The sequence below is a fragment of the Ambystoma mexicanum genome, chromosome 4p (assembly GCF_040938575.1).
Source record: "Ambystoma mexicanum isolate Mex_15411 chromosome 4p, UKY_AmexF1_1, whole genome shotgun sequence".
Lineage (NCBI taxonomy): Eukaryota > Metazoa > Chordata > Amphibia > Caudata > Ambystomatidae > Ambystoma > Ambystoma mexicanum.
Window position 1 is genome coordinate 279,512,356 of NC_090927.1, and position 12,615 is coordinate 279,524,970.

The 12,615-nt window shown below is 46.6% G+C and overlaps 1 protein-coding gene across 1 annotated transcript in view; it reads right to left on the reverse strand.

The window, feature by feature from the left end:
- The window catches only part of LOC138453202 (adhesion G protein-coupled receptor F5-like), a 1,258,340-nt gene that overhangs the window by 88,011 nt on the left and 1,157,714 nt on the right, over positions 1–12,615 (reverse strand). The window contains exon 20 of the mRNA XM_069605829.1: positions 4,536–4,611. Within this exon, the coding sequence (XP_069461930.1) occupies positions 4,536–4,611 (76 nt within the window). The remainder of the gene's footprint in view (positions 1–4,535; positions 4,612–12,615) is intronic.

Here is a 12,615-nt window from a genome sequence, read left to right on the forward strand (position 1 = left end):
CACACTATCACAGAAACCAACTACTATAGATCTCTCAACCTCAGACTCGATCCCGTAATCCACCACAAACCCTATCATCATAGCTCTCCAGGCCCAGTCGATGTAGAGTCCCAGAACCAATCACTATAGTACCAAAGCCTAATCATGATATCTGACCAGATGCAATCACTGTAGCCCCCAACCCCAGGACCAATCATAGCACCACCACAAGACCACTCTCAAAGCCCACACAATACACAAACCCCAGAATGTCCTGCAGGCCAATCTCCATAGCCCCCACCAGACCAAAGAACCATATCCCCCAGACTCGATCACTACAGCCCCCAGATGCAATCACCATTGTTTCCCAAATGCAAACACTATAGGACCCCCAGACCCAATCCCCATAGCCCAGCTCACTAAATACCCAAAGTTATCCCAACTACCAGCCCTGATTTCCATAGTCCCCTGAGCTAATCATCTGAGGCCAAAACCTCCATAGCCTCTTAACCACAGAATCAATCCCCACAACCCCACCGGACAGAAATCCCTGAAACCCAGCTGAACCCAAATCCCACAGCTCTGCCACACCCAATCCCCACAGCTTCCATTAGACTCAATCCCAACAACCCCCACCAGACCCAATACCTACAGCCCCTGCCAGACTCAATCCCCACACTCCCCGCCAAGCTCAATCCCAGCATCCCACCCCAGACTCCTTCCTCCCAGCTCCCACTAGAGCCAATCCCCACAGCCCCCACTAGAACCAATCCCTACAGCCTCGACCAGACCCTATCCCCACAACCCCCACCAGACCCAATCCCTAAAGCCCCCACCAGACTCAAACCACAGAGCTCCCACTAGACCCAATCCCCACAGCCTGCACAAGACCCAATCCCCACAGCCGCCATCGAACCCAATCCTCACAGCCCCCACCAGACTCAATTCTCACAGCCCCTGTCAGACTCAATCCCCACAGCTCCCACCAGACCCAACCCCTCATCCCCCACCAGACACAATCCCCACAGCCCCCACCAGACTCAATCCTCACAGCCCCTGTCAGACTCAATCCCCACAGCTCCCACCAGACCCAATCCCTCATCCCCCACCAGACACAATCCCCACAGCCCCCACCAGACTCAATGCCCACAGCATCTACCAAACCAAATTCCCATAGCTCCAGTCAGGCCTAATCCCTATTCAAGACCTTATAGATACCACCACTTTTTGTGCTCCCATCCAGAGCCACGTATCCTTCACTGGTCAGACCAAAGCAACTACCATAGCCCCTTAACCACAGAATCAACCCCAATAGCTCCCCACCAGACACAAATCCCCACAGCCCCCGACAAGACTCAATCCCCACAGCCTCTATCAGACGCAATCCCCAAGGGCCCCCGTCAGAGCCAATTCCCACAAACCTCACCAGACAAAATCACCATAGCTCCAGCCAGACCCAATTCCTATTCAAGACCCGATCAATACAACCTCTTTATTCTGCCATCAAGACACTAGCAACCTTGTCACTGACCCGAACCAAACGTACTAGTCCCCACCCAGAACCCTCTTTGTAGGCCCATCCAGACAATCACCATAACCTCATCTATATGTCACTACATAGGGCCAAGCAAACATACTCACCATTGCCCTATCAAGACCCATCATTGTAGATCCATCCACACGGAGTTCGGGCCCCTCTTTGGACACCCAGTCACACACAAATACAATAGCCCTATCCAGGTCCCTCATCACATGTCCCTCCAGACAATCACCTTAGCCCACAGACCTAGTCAGAACAGTCCCTCAGGCCCAATCACCATAACCCCAAACGTCCAAACCCAATACCCAAATCCCCCGGACACTATTAACATAGGCCCACATATGCCTTCATCATACATCTCGAGACCCAGTCACCATAGCACCACAGACTCCATCCCATCGACACCAGACTCAAAGCCCATAGCTCCTGAGAACCCTAGAGCTAATCACTGTGCCCACCTAGACTCAATCCCAAATAATATTATAAATATTATGTATACAGTGCTTCATGCTGGATTCCCCCAACTTTTAAACGTTTTAATAATTATATCCTCACACCATTATTACCCACTTGTTGTACAGACAAGACCAGACCCAGTCGCTATAGCCTCCAGCCACCATAGCAGTCCATCCCCAACCATAAACCCCCCTTTATCACCAAAGCCCCCACCACCATACCTCTCTCAATCTGATAATAAATCCCCAAAACACAACAGACCTGGTTCCAATCACTGCAAACCCCAATCACCATATTACCCCAGATCCAATCCTCATAGCCCCCATACCCAACGCGGATTCCACCTCAGACCTAATCCTCTTTAACCTCAGGCTCAATGGATAAAGCCCCTGAGGTCTCAGGGGCTATAGGGGCCCAATTAAAAAAGAATCCAAGTCCAATAACCATAGCACCTGATAAGAAAATTAATTGCCCCAGACCCAAATAAAATGGAACGCAGACGCAAACATCATAGCCCCCCTACCCAGTCTCCATAGAATCCCCTGGCCCAATCCATGTACACCTTCTAGGCCCAGCTACCCCACCACACAAAACCCAAAATACAACCTCATGGCCTCCCAGACCTAATCACCATAATAATAATTTGGTGATTTATATAGCACTTCATGCAGAATTTCTCCTGCCCGTGTAATATATGGTGTCACCATGTTTTCCAAAGTGTTCCATTCCCCCCAGACCTAATCACCATAGCCTCCAACCACCATAGTTCACTAACCTAAAGCTCCCATCCCCCAACCACCAAAGCTCTTGCAAGGCCAGATTGAATACCCATAACCCACTACAGACCCAACTGCAATAGCTACCTGCCGCCAGACTCAATGCCCATATACCCCCGTAAGGAATCATGGACTAATCTTCACAGCCCCCCATACCCAGTCTCCACAGCAACCCCCCCCCCAAGTCCCAGTGACCAGATCCATGTCCCCCACACCAAATCCTCATAGCTGAACTAAGCCCTAATACCCATAGACCCAAACCCAATCATCACAACCCTCCAAATACAATCAACATAGCCCCTCATGAACTCAACATAGCCTCTCAGGACCAAACACCACGGCACCCAAAACCATATTAGCACAGACCCTAGACTCTATGCCCATGGACCCACCAGGCCCAAAAGCCAGTCGGTGTGTCCCCAAATGTTTCCCTCTGGGGGCAAAAAAACATAGCCTCCTCCTGAATATTATGAAGCAACCAAGCAAAGTAAGGTAACCCCACTATCTCTCTGTGGGTTTGAGTGGTTTCTTCACCCAAAAATGTTTTTAAATGTGTCAAAACAGTGCATTTTAGAACAGAAGTGTTATAAGAATTGAGTTCTCAGCACACGAGATCACAGTAACAGTCACACAACCTGCTGAGCTACCTTCCCAGATGTGTGCTTCTGGACTGGTTAATATCACTGCATTAGCAAGCATTCAGTACCTGTAAATTCTAATCAATCAAAATAATGTTTCTTTCTCCCAACATGGATCCTGCCATTGACTGCTGCATAGTTTAGCATGCACAGTAAGAACATAAAAACTGCAAACATCTCTATGGGGGCAACTTTAGCTGTATTCCCCCAGTTGCACCCTGTACTCAGTGCCTGTGCTAAACCAGGCTCCTCTTAATGGCACCAAAACCACTGATAAGCTGGCAAGCATTTCAGTAATATGATGCATTTGACAATCCAGAAATTCCGGCAGCACCTTGACCCCTTGGCCTTTCCTCGTTGGTGCGCCTGTGCATCAGCAGTCCTCAGAAGGCGCTCCAAAAGCATTGCGCGTGTCAGACATTTCAAAATAACAAAAGCAGTGCATTACGCAGCAGCGTGGTGACGTACAACTCACGTGATGTAGAGGTGCATCTCGGGATGGCGTTGTACATTGTAATAAATAGCTGTTATTTATCCTTTGTCCTCCGAAATAGACACTTCCTTCCTGCAAACGGTGTCGGGCGGTCCTCACGCCCTAACCCACAATGTGTTTGATGGGCCTGTGAACATATACGTGTCTGTCTATTCCCTCCATGCCCACACATGCATCAAGCAATTGGCCATGTGCACCCAGAGCCAGTACTTGGGCCAGTCCTTACCCCAGTACCTGTTGCGACTCCGTTTTGCAGCCGCATTATTGAAGGCACGCCATGCATCTCGCATTTGACGGCCTAGGTTATGAATTTCCCAAATGGAGTCTTGAATGCAGTGCATGTGATCATTAAGCCTTCATTGCCCATAGCAAAGCAAGCAAGTCTCGGGAGGATAGCTCAGGGGCAACGCGCTCGCCTTGGAAGCAAAATGACGCGGAGCAACACATGTTCGATCCAAACCTCTGGGTATTACGAGCGTTATAAATAACCAACTACATTTACTTGGCGACCATTACTTCACTTACTGAAAAGAAGAAACCCTGTTCTCCGAACTTGGTAAGAGTGGCAGTTTACACACTTCAAATGACTTTCATAGATATACTAAAATACACATTTTTTTTTAAATATTTCAATGTCTAACATCTTTACATACCTCGTTTGCCAAAGAAACGAGCTTTTGGCTTTGAGCGGGCAGTAGGTGGGGTGCGCGTAGTACTTGAGGATGTTGACTGTAAAGATAAAGACAGAAAACATTAACATGGTTGATAGCAGTGAAGTCCATGACAAAAAAGGCTATTTAATGCTAGATGTCATACATTTATAAATTGCTTACAAACATAGTGTAACTTCTAGTTTGTCAATTACATGGTACTGTCTTGTAGTATTTGCACAGTGTTTAGCTGAATTGGTATTTGATTGGGGAGGTGAATATTAAGCAGTGAGCCTACCCATAATTTAATGTATACATTTAAAGACATATATTGTGCCTTAGTACAACGTACAGCGTCCAACTCCTGATGCAGATATGATATGATATTATAGTTTATTTTTATAGCGCCAATACACAATGTGTTTCAAAGCGCTTCAAGGCAAGGGAGGGAACAAGGGAAAATACAATGACAGTCTTACAGGCCATGAACAGTAAGGATGCGAAATTAACTCTTATACTCAGCCTGACGCCATTTCAGATAGTGCAAGAGCTAAGACATAGATAAGGAAGGGAGGGGGAGAGTGGGAAGGAAATGGAAACAGACAGGCGATTACCGTACTAGGCCTGACGACATTTCTGGTAGAGCCGGAGAAAATCAAAACGTGAGGGAGAGGGGTGCAGAAAGGGAGGGCAGGAACAAAACAAGCGACTATCGTACTAGGCCTGACTACATTTCAGATAGTGCTGGTGGGAGGGTGGCGGAGGGGGGGCAACTACAGGGAGGGGGTAGGAGACAGGCGAGGTTGCTATCATACTAGGTCCAGGGACAATTCTGATAGAGTAAGTGCATAGAAGAAAGTAAGGGGAGGAGGAGAGGAGATAAGAAAAGGGAGAGGAGGAGAGAACAGAGAGAAAGCAGTCAAAAAGAGTGTAGAAGCAATAGGAGAGAGCGAATACAATTGCAGAAGTCAGTAGTAACACATAATGTTGCAAGCCAGGATACAAGATGAAGATGGGAACAGCATGATTCTAACATGATGCCCAACAAAGACTGTTATTCACTAGGCAGACACATTTGAAATGTCAATTGTAAAAGATGCCAGTGTTTTCTGAAGATTTGGATGACTTGATTCCTACTAGTGTGCTTTGTAATCAGTCTCACCTTGTCTATTATATATGACTATATCCGTAATAGAAGCCAGAATAGAGATCAGGATTTATTGTCAAAACAAGGAGCCTATAACGCTCTATGACACTATTCCGTGTCTGTTTACCGTGACGTTGCTACGTGACGTTGCTACGCTAATGGTGCGTGATGTCATCACGCAATAGATGCAAATGCGTTTTCAACTCCATGCAAAGCACAAGCCACCAAAGCAAACTAAGAAAGGTCAGTATCAAACTGAGTTGATATGGGCGTACTAATTCAAGTACAATATAACAGTAACTATATGTGATAGTTACAGAATGTTGCTGACATATATATATATATATATATATATTATTTGTATTTGAAAACATGAATGGATACTGATGAAGGCAAGCAACCTATACAGGTACATTACCCATGATGTTTTACATCAACCATTATCCAAGAATAACAGGAGGAGTTATTTGGGTCAGGAAAAATATTATTCAACACTAGCTGTCCCCGGCCACGCTTTGCTGTGGCTCAGTCTGGTTAAATGGAAAAGAAAGAAAAGAGAAAGCGCACGTTTGTAATATGTTTAATTTCACAATGCTTGTGGGTAGTTTTTAATGGCGCTGGCAGTTCTCCAAGTTGAGGCAGTTTAATTTTCCCGGCGGTGCAACACATTCCTTTCGTTCCTCCATCAAATTTCAGAGCCTTCCAATAAGGACACACTTCATTCATGGTGCCGATGAGAACATGCCGGCTCAAACTATAATCATCAGCTGGGTTGTACTGGAATGCAAAGTGATCATAATCGCATGATTGCTGAGCATGGAGCCGTGTTTGACGCTGATCTGCTCAGCCACTCGCAGCCTGTCACGTTCGAAGCAGATCTGAAGCTGCAGAACGCGATTGCCGTGCTCGCAACCGTGCATCCTAAAGTCTGGCTGCACGTCACTCTGCTGCTTCCTGAGCACATATTTGAGCCAGCATGTGTTCCTTTTATGTCACATCGCTCTGCCGCTTCCTCAGCACGTATTTGAGCTAGCGTGTGCTGCTTTTACGTCCAACAGATGGCGATGCTTATCAGAAAAAGCATGTTTTTGCCTGTCACAGGTGTGACATCTATGAATAGTAGCTATATAAAAACACGCACTTATTCAAATGCAACGTTGTGTCAAAATTTCAAAGCAATCAGTGAAGAACTTTCGGAGATTTAAGGTTTTGAACAATTTTACATTTTTATTTATATAGATATAGATATTCCTTTCTCTTTTTTTTTTTTAGATACAATTGATCAAAATCTCAACGACTTACGGATAAATACCTAGTTGTCCATTTTTTTGCACCATGGAGAATTACATAGCTGTATTGGTAAGACACTCACCATCTTTCTGAACAAATATCTTTTGAACTGAAATAATGACTTTAAAACTCATTGGCCCTCATTACGACCCTGGCGGAGTGGGTTTCCGCCAGCGTTATTCGCGGCGGACCCGTCCGCCGTACTACGAGTTCCCGTAGCGCCATGGAGGTTTTCTCCGCCTGGTTTTACCGGGCGGAGAAAACCATGGCGCTACGGGACCCCGTTGTTAATTACGCCGCCGTACTTTACGGCGGCGTAATTAACTCCTTCCCCACTCCCATTATACCCTATGGGGCAAGAATGGGAATGGGGAAGGGCAGAATGGGGATTGGGGATTTACCGCTCCGCCAAGGTCGGCATGGGGTGGTAAATCCGCCAACCCCCATGGCGCTATCGACGGCTTTCCGCCATGCTCCGCGGTGCATTTTGCACCGCGGAATCCGCCAGGGTCGTAATGAGGGCCATTGTAATTTGTGCTCCTTTTGTCTGCCTTTGTTTTTCCCTCGCTTTTTTCTACGGATATAACTATGGGCAGTGATTGATGGTTGACACCTATATATTGATGACATCGGTGAAATTAATTCATGTGATATATGTATTGGATGTAAAGCACCATATCTGATGGAACTTATGACATTTCTGTCTTGAGGAAGCCCATACTTGTGTGGAGCATATGCACGTGCCCCAAGAGGTTTATGTTGGCACTTTGGGATACACACATATGGTATAATGGTATCTGTTGAGGAGTACATCCTCACACACCCATTGTCCACGTGAATACCATATGCAATTCTAAACAAAATAAAGGATTTTACCTAAATTCACTTAGTTGAATCTTTAACCTCACCAAGACAAGATCCAGCGCATATTGCCTACTTGTTTATAATATAGCTGGAATGGAAGTTTCACTCTTATTTTTGTTCTGCCTCAGAAATCCTGAACACCTTAGATTTGTCTGCCATGCCAACGTCCAGGGGCACAACACTGACATTATGAATATTCTGCAAAAACATTTTTGGTCACATAAATTTGAAATTTTCTGAAGGCATGTTTATCCACTGAAGAGAACAGTGAAATGAATACATAATTAAAATGTCTGGCCTTAACAATAACTGCTCCATATAATACAGCTTTAATGTACACTTTGGCAAATGCCAGGTTACTTTAAAGTATACCTTAGTTTTGCCCAACTGGTGCAGGGTGTCATCAATTATGGGTGACTCGAGTTGCTAAGAAAAGAACCAACCTGCCCAGGGTACTGTCTACAAACATAGAAATCGCTGGTTTCCGTTTTCTTTCATCCAGTGGCATCTACAGGATTCATATTTAGGGAGGCACAGAAGGAGCCCCCCCGGCAAAAGTACGGGGGCACCTATAAACGGGCGATGTGAATACTTTCCCCAAATTTATGCGGGCGAAGTAGCACAAAGCGACCCTGCGGAGTGAAACATGGTGCAGTTCTACAGCACAATGTTCGAGGAAAGCTGGATACAAAACTAAGGGCCTCATTACAACCCAGGCGTTAAGGGTTTAACGGTGCCGTTGGCCCCTTTTAGCAGCCGTTAAAATGCAAGGCGCTAACCCGCCTTGGTGCTAATTACGGCACCGTAATTTACGGTGCCGTAATAAGCGCCTTCCCCACTCCCATTATGCCCTATGGGGCAAAAATGGGAATGGGGAAGGGTAAATGGGGATTTACCGCCCCACTCACCTTGGAATGGGGCGGTAAATCCGCCATCCACCATGGTGTAAACAGAGTTTACACCATGGTGGTAAAGTAGGGAACTTACCGCCTGGGTTGTAATGAGGCCCTAAATATTTACAAGCAATTCTGTAGGAAAAATTAAATATTCTAATACTCCTGATGCCAGGGCATTAACTGTATGTACAATGTGAACTATGCATCATAATGCCGAATAAATGACTGATTTTAATATTGTGCTAGGTTTTCATGCAGTATACTGTTTTGGGTTTGGAAGAATCTATGTGATCACTGCGCCGCCCGTAATTGCGCCGACGAAAATGTCAATGCCAAAGACGGCACGGCGCACTGATCAAATAGATCACTTTACCCACCTCCCCCACTGCGCATACCCCTACCCAACCCCCAACCCACTTACCTTCACGGTGGCACACCTATGTGTGTGCCTCCGACTCCCCACTATCACAGCAGCGTTGGTTCCTCCCACTTGCGTGGGTCGGAGCTGACGCTGCAGGTGCTTTTTCTTCTTCTTTCATTTTTACTTTCTTGTCCCCTGCAACACTCGACTCCCGTTACTGCCCCCAAGGAGAGCGGGGGACACCCCTGCAACTCCCGCTCTGCTTGGGGGCAGTAATGGGAGTCAGTATTTTGTGCGCCCCCAAAGTCACAGTGACTGTGGGGGCACACACATGAGGGCGACATTATGGTATGTTTTGTTCAGAAGTGTCTTCATATAGCAGAATTAGTTGCAAGGTATTACCACCAAAATGCCAGGTTACTTCAAAGTATACATTAGTGTTGCCCAACTGGTGCAAGGTGCTATCAATTATGGGTGACTCGAGTTGCTAAGAAAATAACCAACCTGCCTACGGTACTGTTTAAATACACCATGGTTCTCTTAAACCAAGTAATGTTAAGCTCAATGTGCTGACTGCCAGTTAATCAAATACTTGCTAGTTTGAAACAACTCTACTCAATCACAGTCACAATAATGCCAATTCCAACAGTGCCATGCACCTTGCCGAAGCCTATGCCTACAGAACATGTTCTGATTAAAGTTCAGACCCAAATCCACAAATAAGGCCAACATGTCTGGTCAGTCACTATATGTAATGCATTGCCTTGCAGGGGCTGAAATAATATGCCATGGGCAGCTTCAAATGCCATCCTGCCCCCGCACCACCCAAGCCTTATGCCTGGCAGTCTGTCCCCACCACCCGGAGTGCAAGCCACATACTGCCATCCTGCCCCCATCCCATGCAGAATCCCTAGACATGGCATCATGCCCTTTCCCACCACCCAGAGCATAAGCCCCGTACCTGTCATCCTGCCCCCGCCACACAAAATACAAGTCCTATACACGGCATCCTGCCTCCGACCACCGAAATTGCATGCCCCATACCTGCTATCCTGCAACCCCCAGACACAATCCCCATAGTTGGCATCCTGTTATCCACCACCAAGATTGCAAGCTCTATAACTGGCATCCTGCCCCCCAACAGCCAGAACAGAAGCCCCATACCTGCCCCCTACCTCCCACTTCCCACAACAGAATACCCACACCATCCAGGTCATGGCAACACCCCCTTCAAACAGGGCGTGTACAGTGCTGGTTGAACGGCCTTGTGATGTTGGCCCCGAGGCATCAGCCCAGAAGTGCATTGCCCTTCTGTTCTGTCCTGGCTTTCTCAACAGAGAGGCATCCAGAACAGCATTCCAGGCCCCCACCTGCCTACTGGTGGTGCTAAAGGGAACACAGAACATTTTGTAGGGGAGGCAGACGCCCCCGCCCCAGCCTTGCCCTTCCTTAGAGACCCCACTGCTTTCATCCACACTCAATGCTCAAAACTGGATATCTTGCAGTAAATGAAGAAAAAAGTTACTGTAAACTTTGTTATAACAGGTGTTTCTAGTCAATATATTGTTTTTATGTCTGCAACTATTCAATAAACGACATTTATTTTCACCTATAACCAAAAAACAAAACATGTTCACAGAGATGTCATTTGGGGGTTGCCAGTGATCGTAACTGTGACCACGAGGTCTCCCTTGCTACCCCTGTGGTCTCCCTTGCTACCCCTAAAAAAAGGGGGCAGAAATATATATATATATACATATTTTTAAATGTAAGCCCATGGGCCCGCTGTGGCCAGCACCATGTGGCTCTTTGTTTCTGGAGTGGCTGGCTTTCTTGCTCAGGCCTCTTAAAAAAAAAACCAGGGGGTTGCACAAGTGTAACACTTTGTGCAGTGACCCTAAATAAGAACAACAAAGATATTCATCGTGCATTGGGCGATAGAGTGGAGTGAGTCTTATGGTGGTGGATATCAGGCAGTCCTCCCTGAGTGATGGTTTGCCATGTTCCATGCATATAGGTTATTTACATTACGTCCGCGTGGCTGCTATTAATGCGTGCAGGTGTAACAGATGTTCATCTCAATGAGAGAGCTTCTGCACGCAATTATATGATATGATAGGTTATTTATAAAGCGGTTAAGAGCAAGAGGGTTGTAAGCGCAGACCGACGCGTTCGTACGTGTCGTCTTGCTTCCAAGGCGAGCACGTTGCCCCCTGAGCTATCCTCCCGAGCAATGGTAGTTTCAATGTATGGCTGAAAACATTCAGGAGTGGGTTGCATCCTGTGCTGGAGGATGACAGTGTGGAGCGCAACGCCCCACAATGTGCCAGTGACCACAGCCTTGCTGATAATCTGCAAGTCTTAATTGTGAAGAATTGGGGACAGTGAGTAGGAGGATGGGCAATTGAAAAATGAGTTTCTCTGTTACCAATTACCAGTGCTTGATAATGCCAGTGATCATGAACGCGAAAATCCCCCGACTTAGTAATTTCGAAGAGGGAAAAGACAGCGTTTCAGTGCTTCACTGGAGCAGGGATGTATCTTCATGATGCAAGAGTTATTGGCATACAGCTCCAATGTTTTGTGGTCTTCACCAAGGAGTAGATGCTCCCCGAGGCACATACTCAGGATACATGATGGCATGTTGTGTTATCAGGAGCTATACAACAAACCGCTGCCATTTGCCTGGTCTTCAGGCGCTCTGACTAGATCTGAGGATGGTGAGGTTGGTGGGGAGAAAGAGTGTTAGCTTTGATGTCTTGATATGTGCAGATAGGAAGCACACAGAGCTCTGTGTGCAGGTCAGTTTCAAGGTGTGCTCTGTGAAGAGCACAGACATTTGAGTTCTGAGAAAAGCCTTGCATTCCCAGAGTTGAAGGATGCATTGGCTAGGATTGTGAAGTTTAAGTCAATTGTAGGGGTGTAGCGTTCGGTTGTAGTTGAGCGGTTTAGTGGAGGACTTGGAACATCCATCAGTTGTGGCAACGTTCCAGTACCTTCCATCGTTAGGTGAGATACTCGTGCAGAGATGTCCTTGGGGATCCGGATGTGGACTGGTATCTCTGGCAGTGGACAGTGGGCCTCATTACAAGTTTGGCAGTATTCCAGTGGTAAATCCATCCTAATACTGCCAAATAGTACTACCTTTACCCCCACTTGGTCTAGCGGAATTATCAGCAGATTACAAGTGGTGGTATGGGGGTATCAGTGCCCATTTATGGAGTCTCTAAGCGGTAATTATGCTGGCAGTAATTCTGTCGATTTTGGTGAGAAGGTGGTTTCCTCTGCCTCACCCAAACATTTGTAGTAAGACGGTATGGTAATGCAGTGGTAACAGAGTTACCACTGCATTATTGGTATTCTATGTGAGTGGGAGAACACAGAGAGGAGACATAAGGAGCATGGAGCAGTGGTTATAAGCAGGCAGTGGGTGAGACTAGTTCCTGAAGGGGACTCAGAGCAGGGAAGAGCCGTGGTGGGGTCCCTAGGACCAAATCTGTATGCTACAAGGTAAGGGTAAGATAT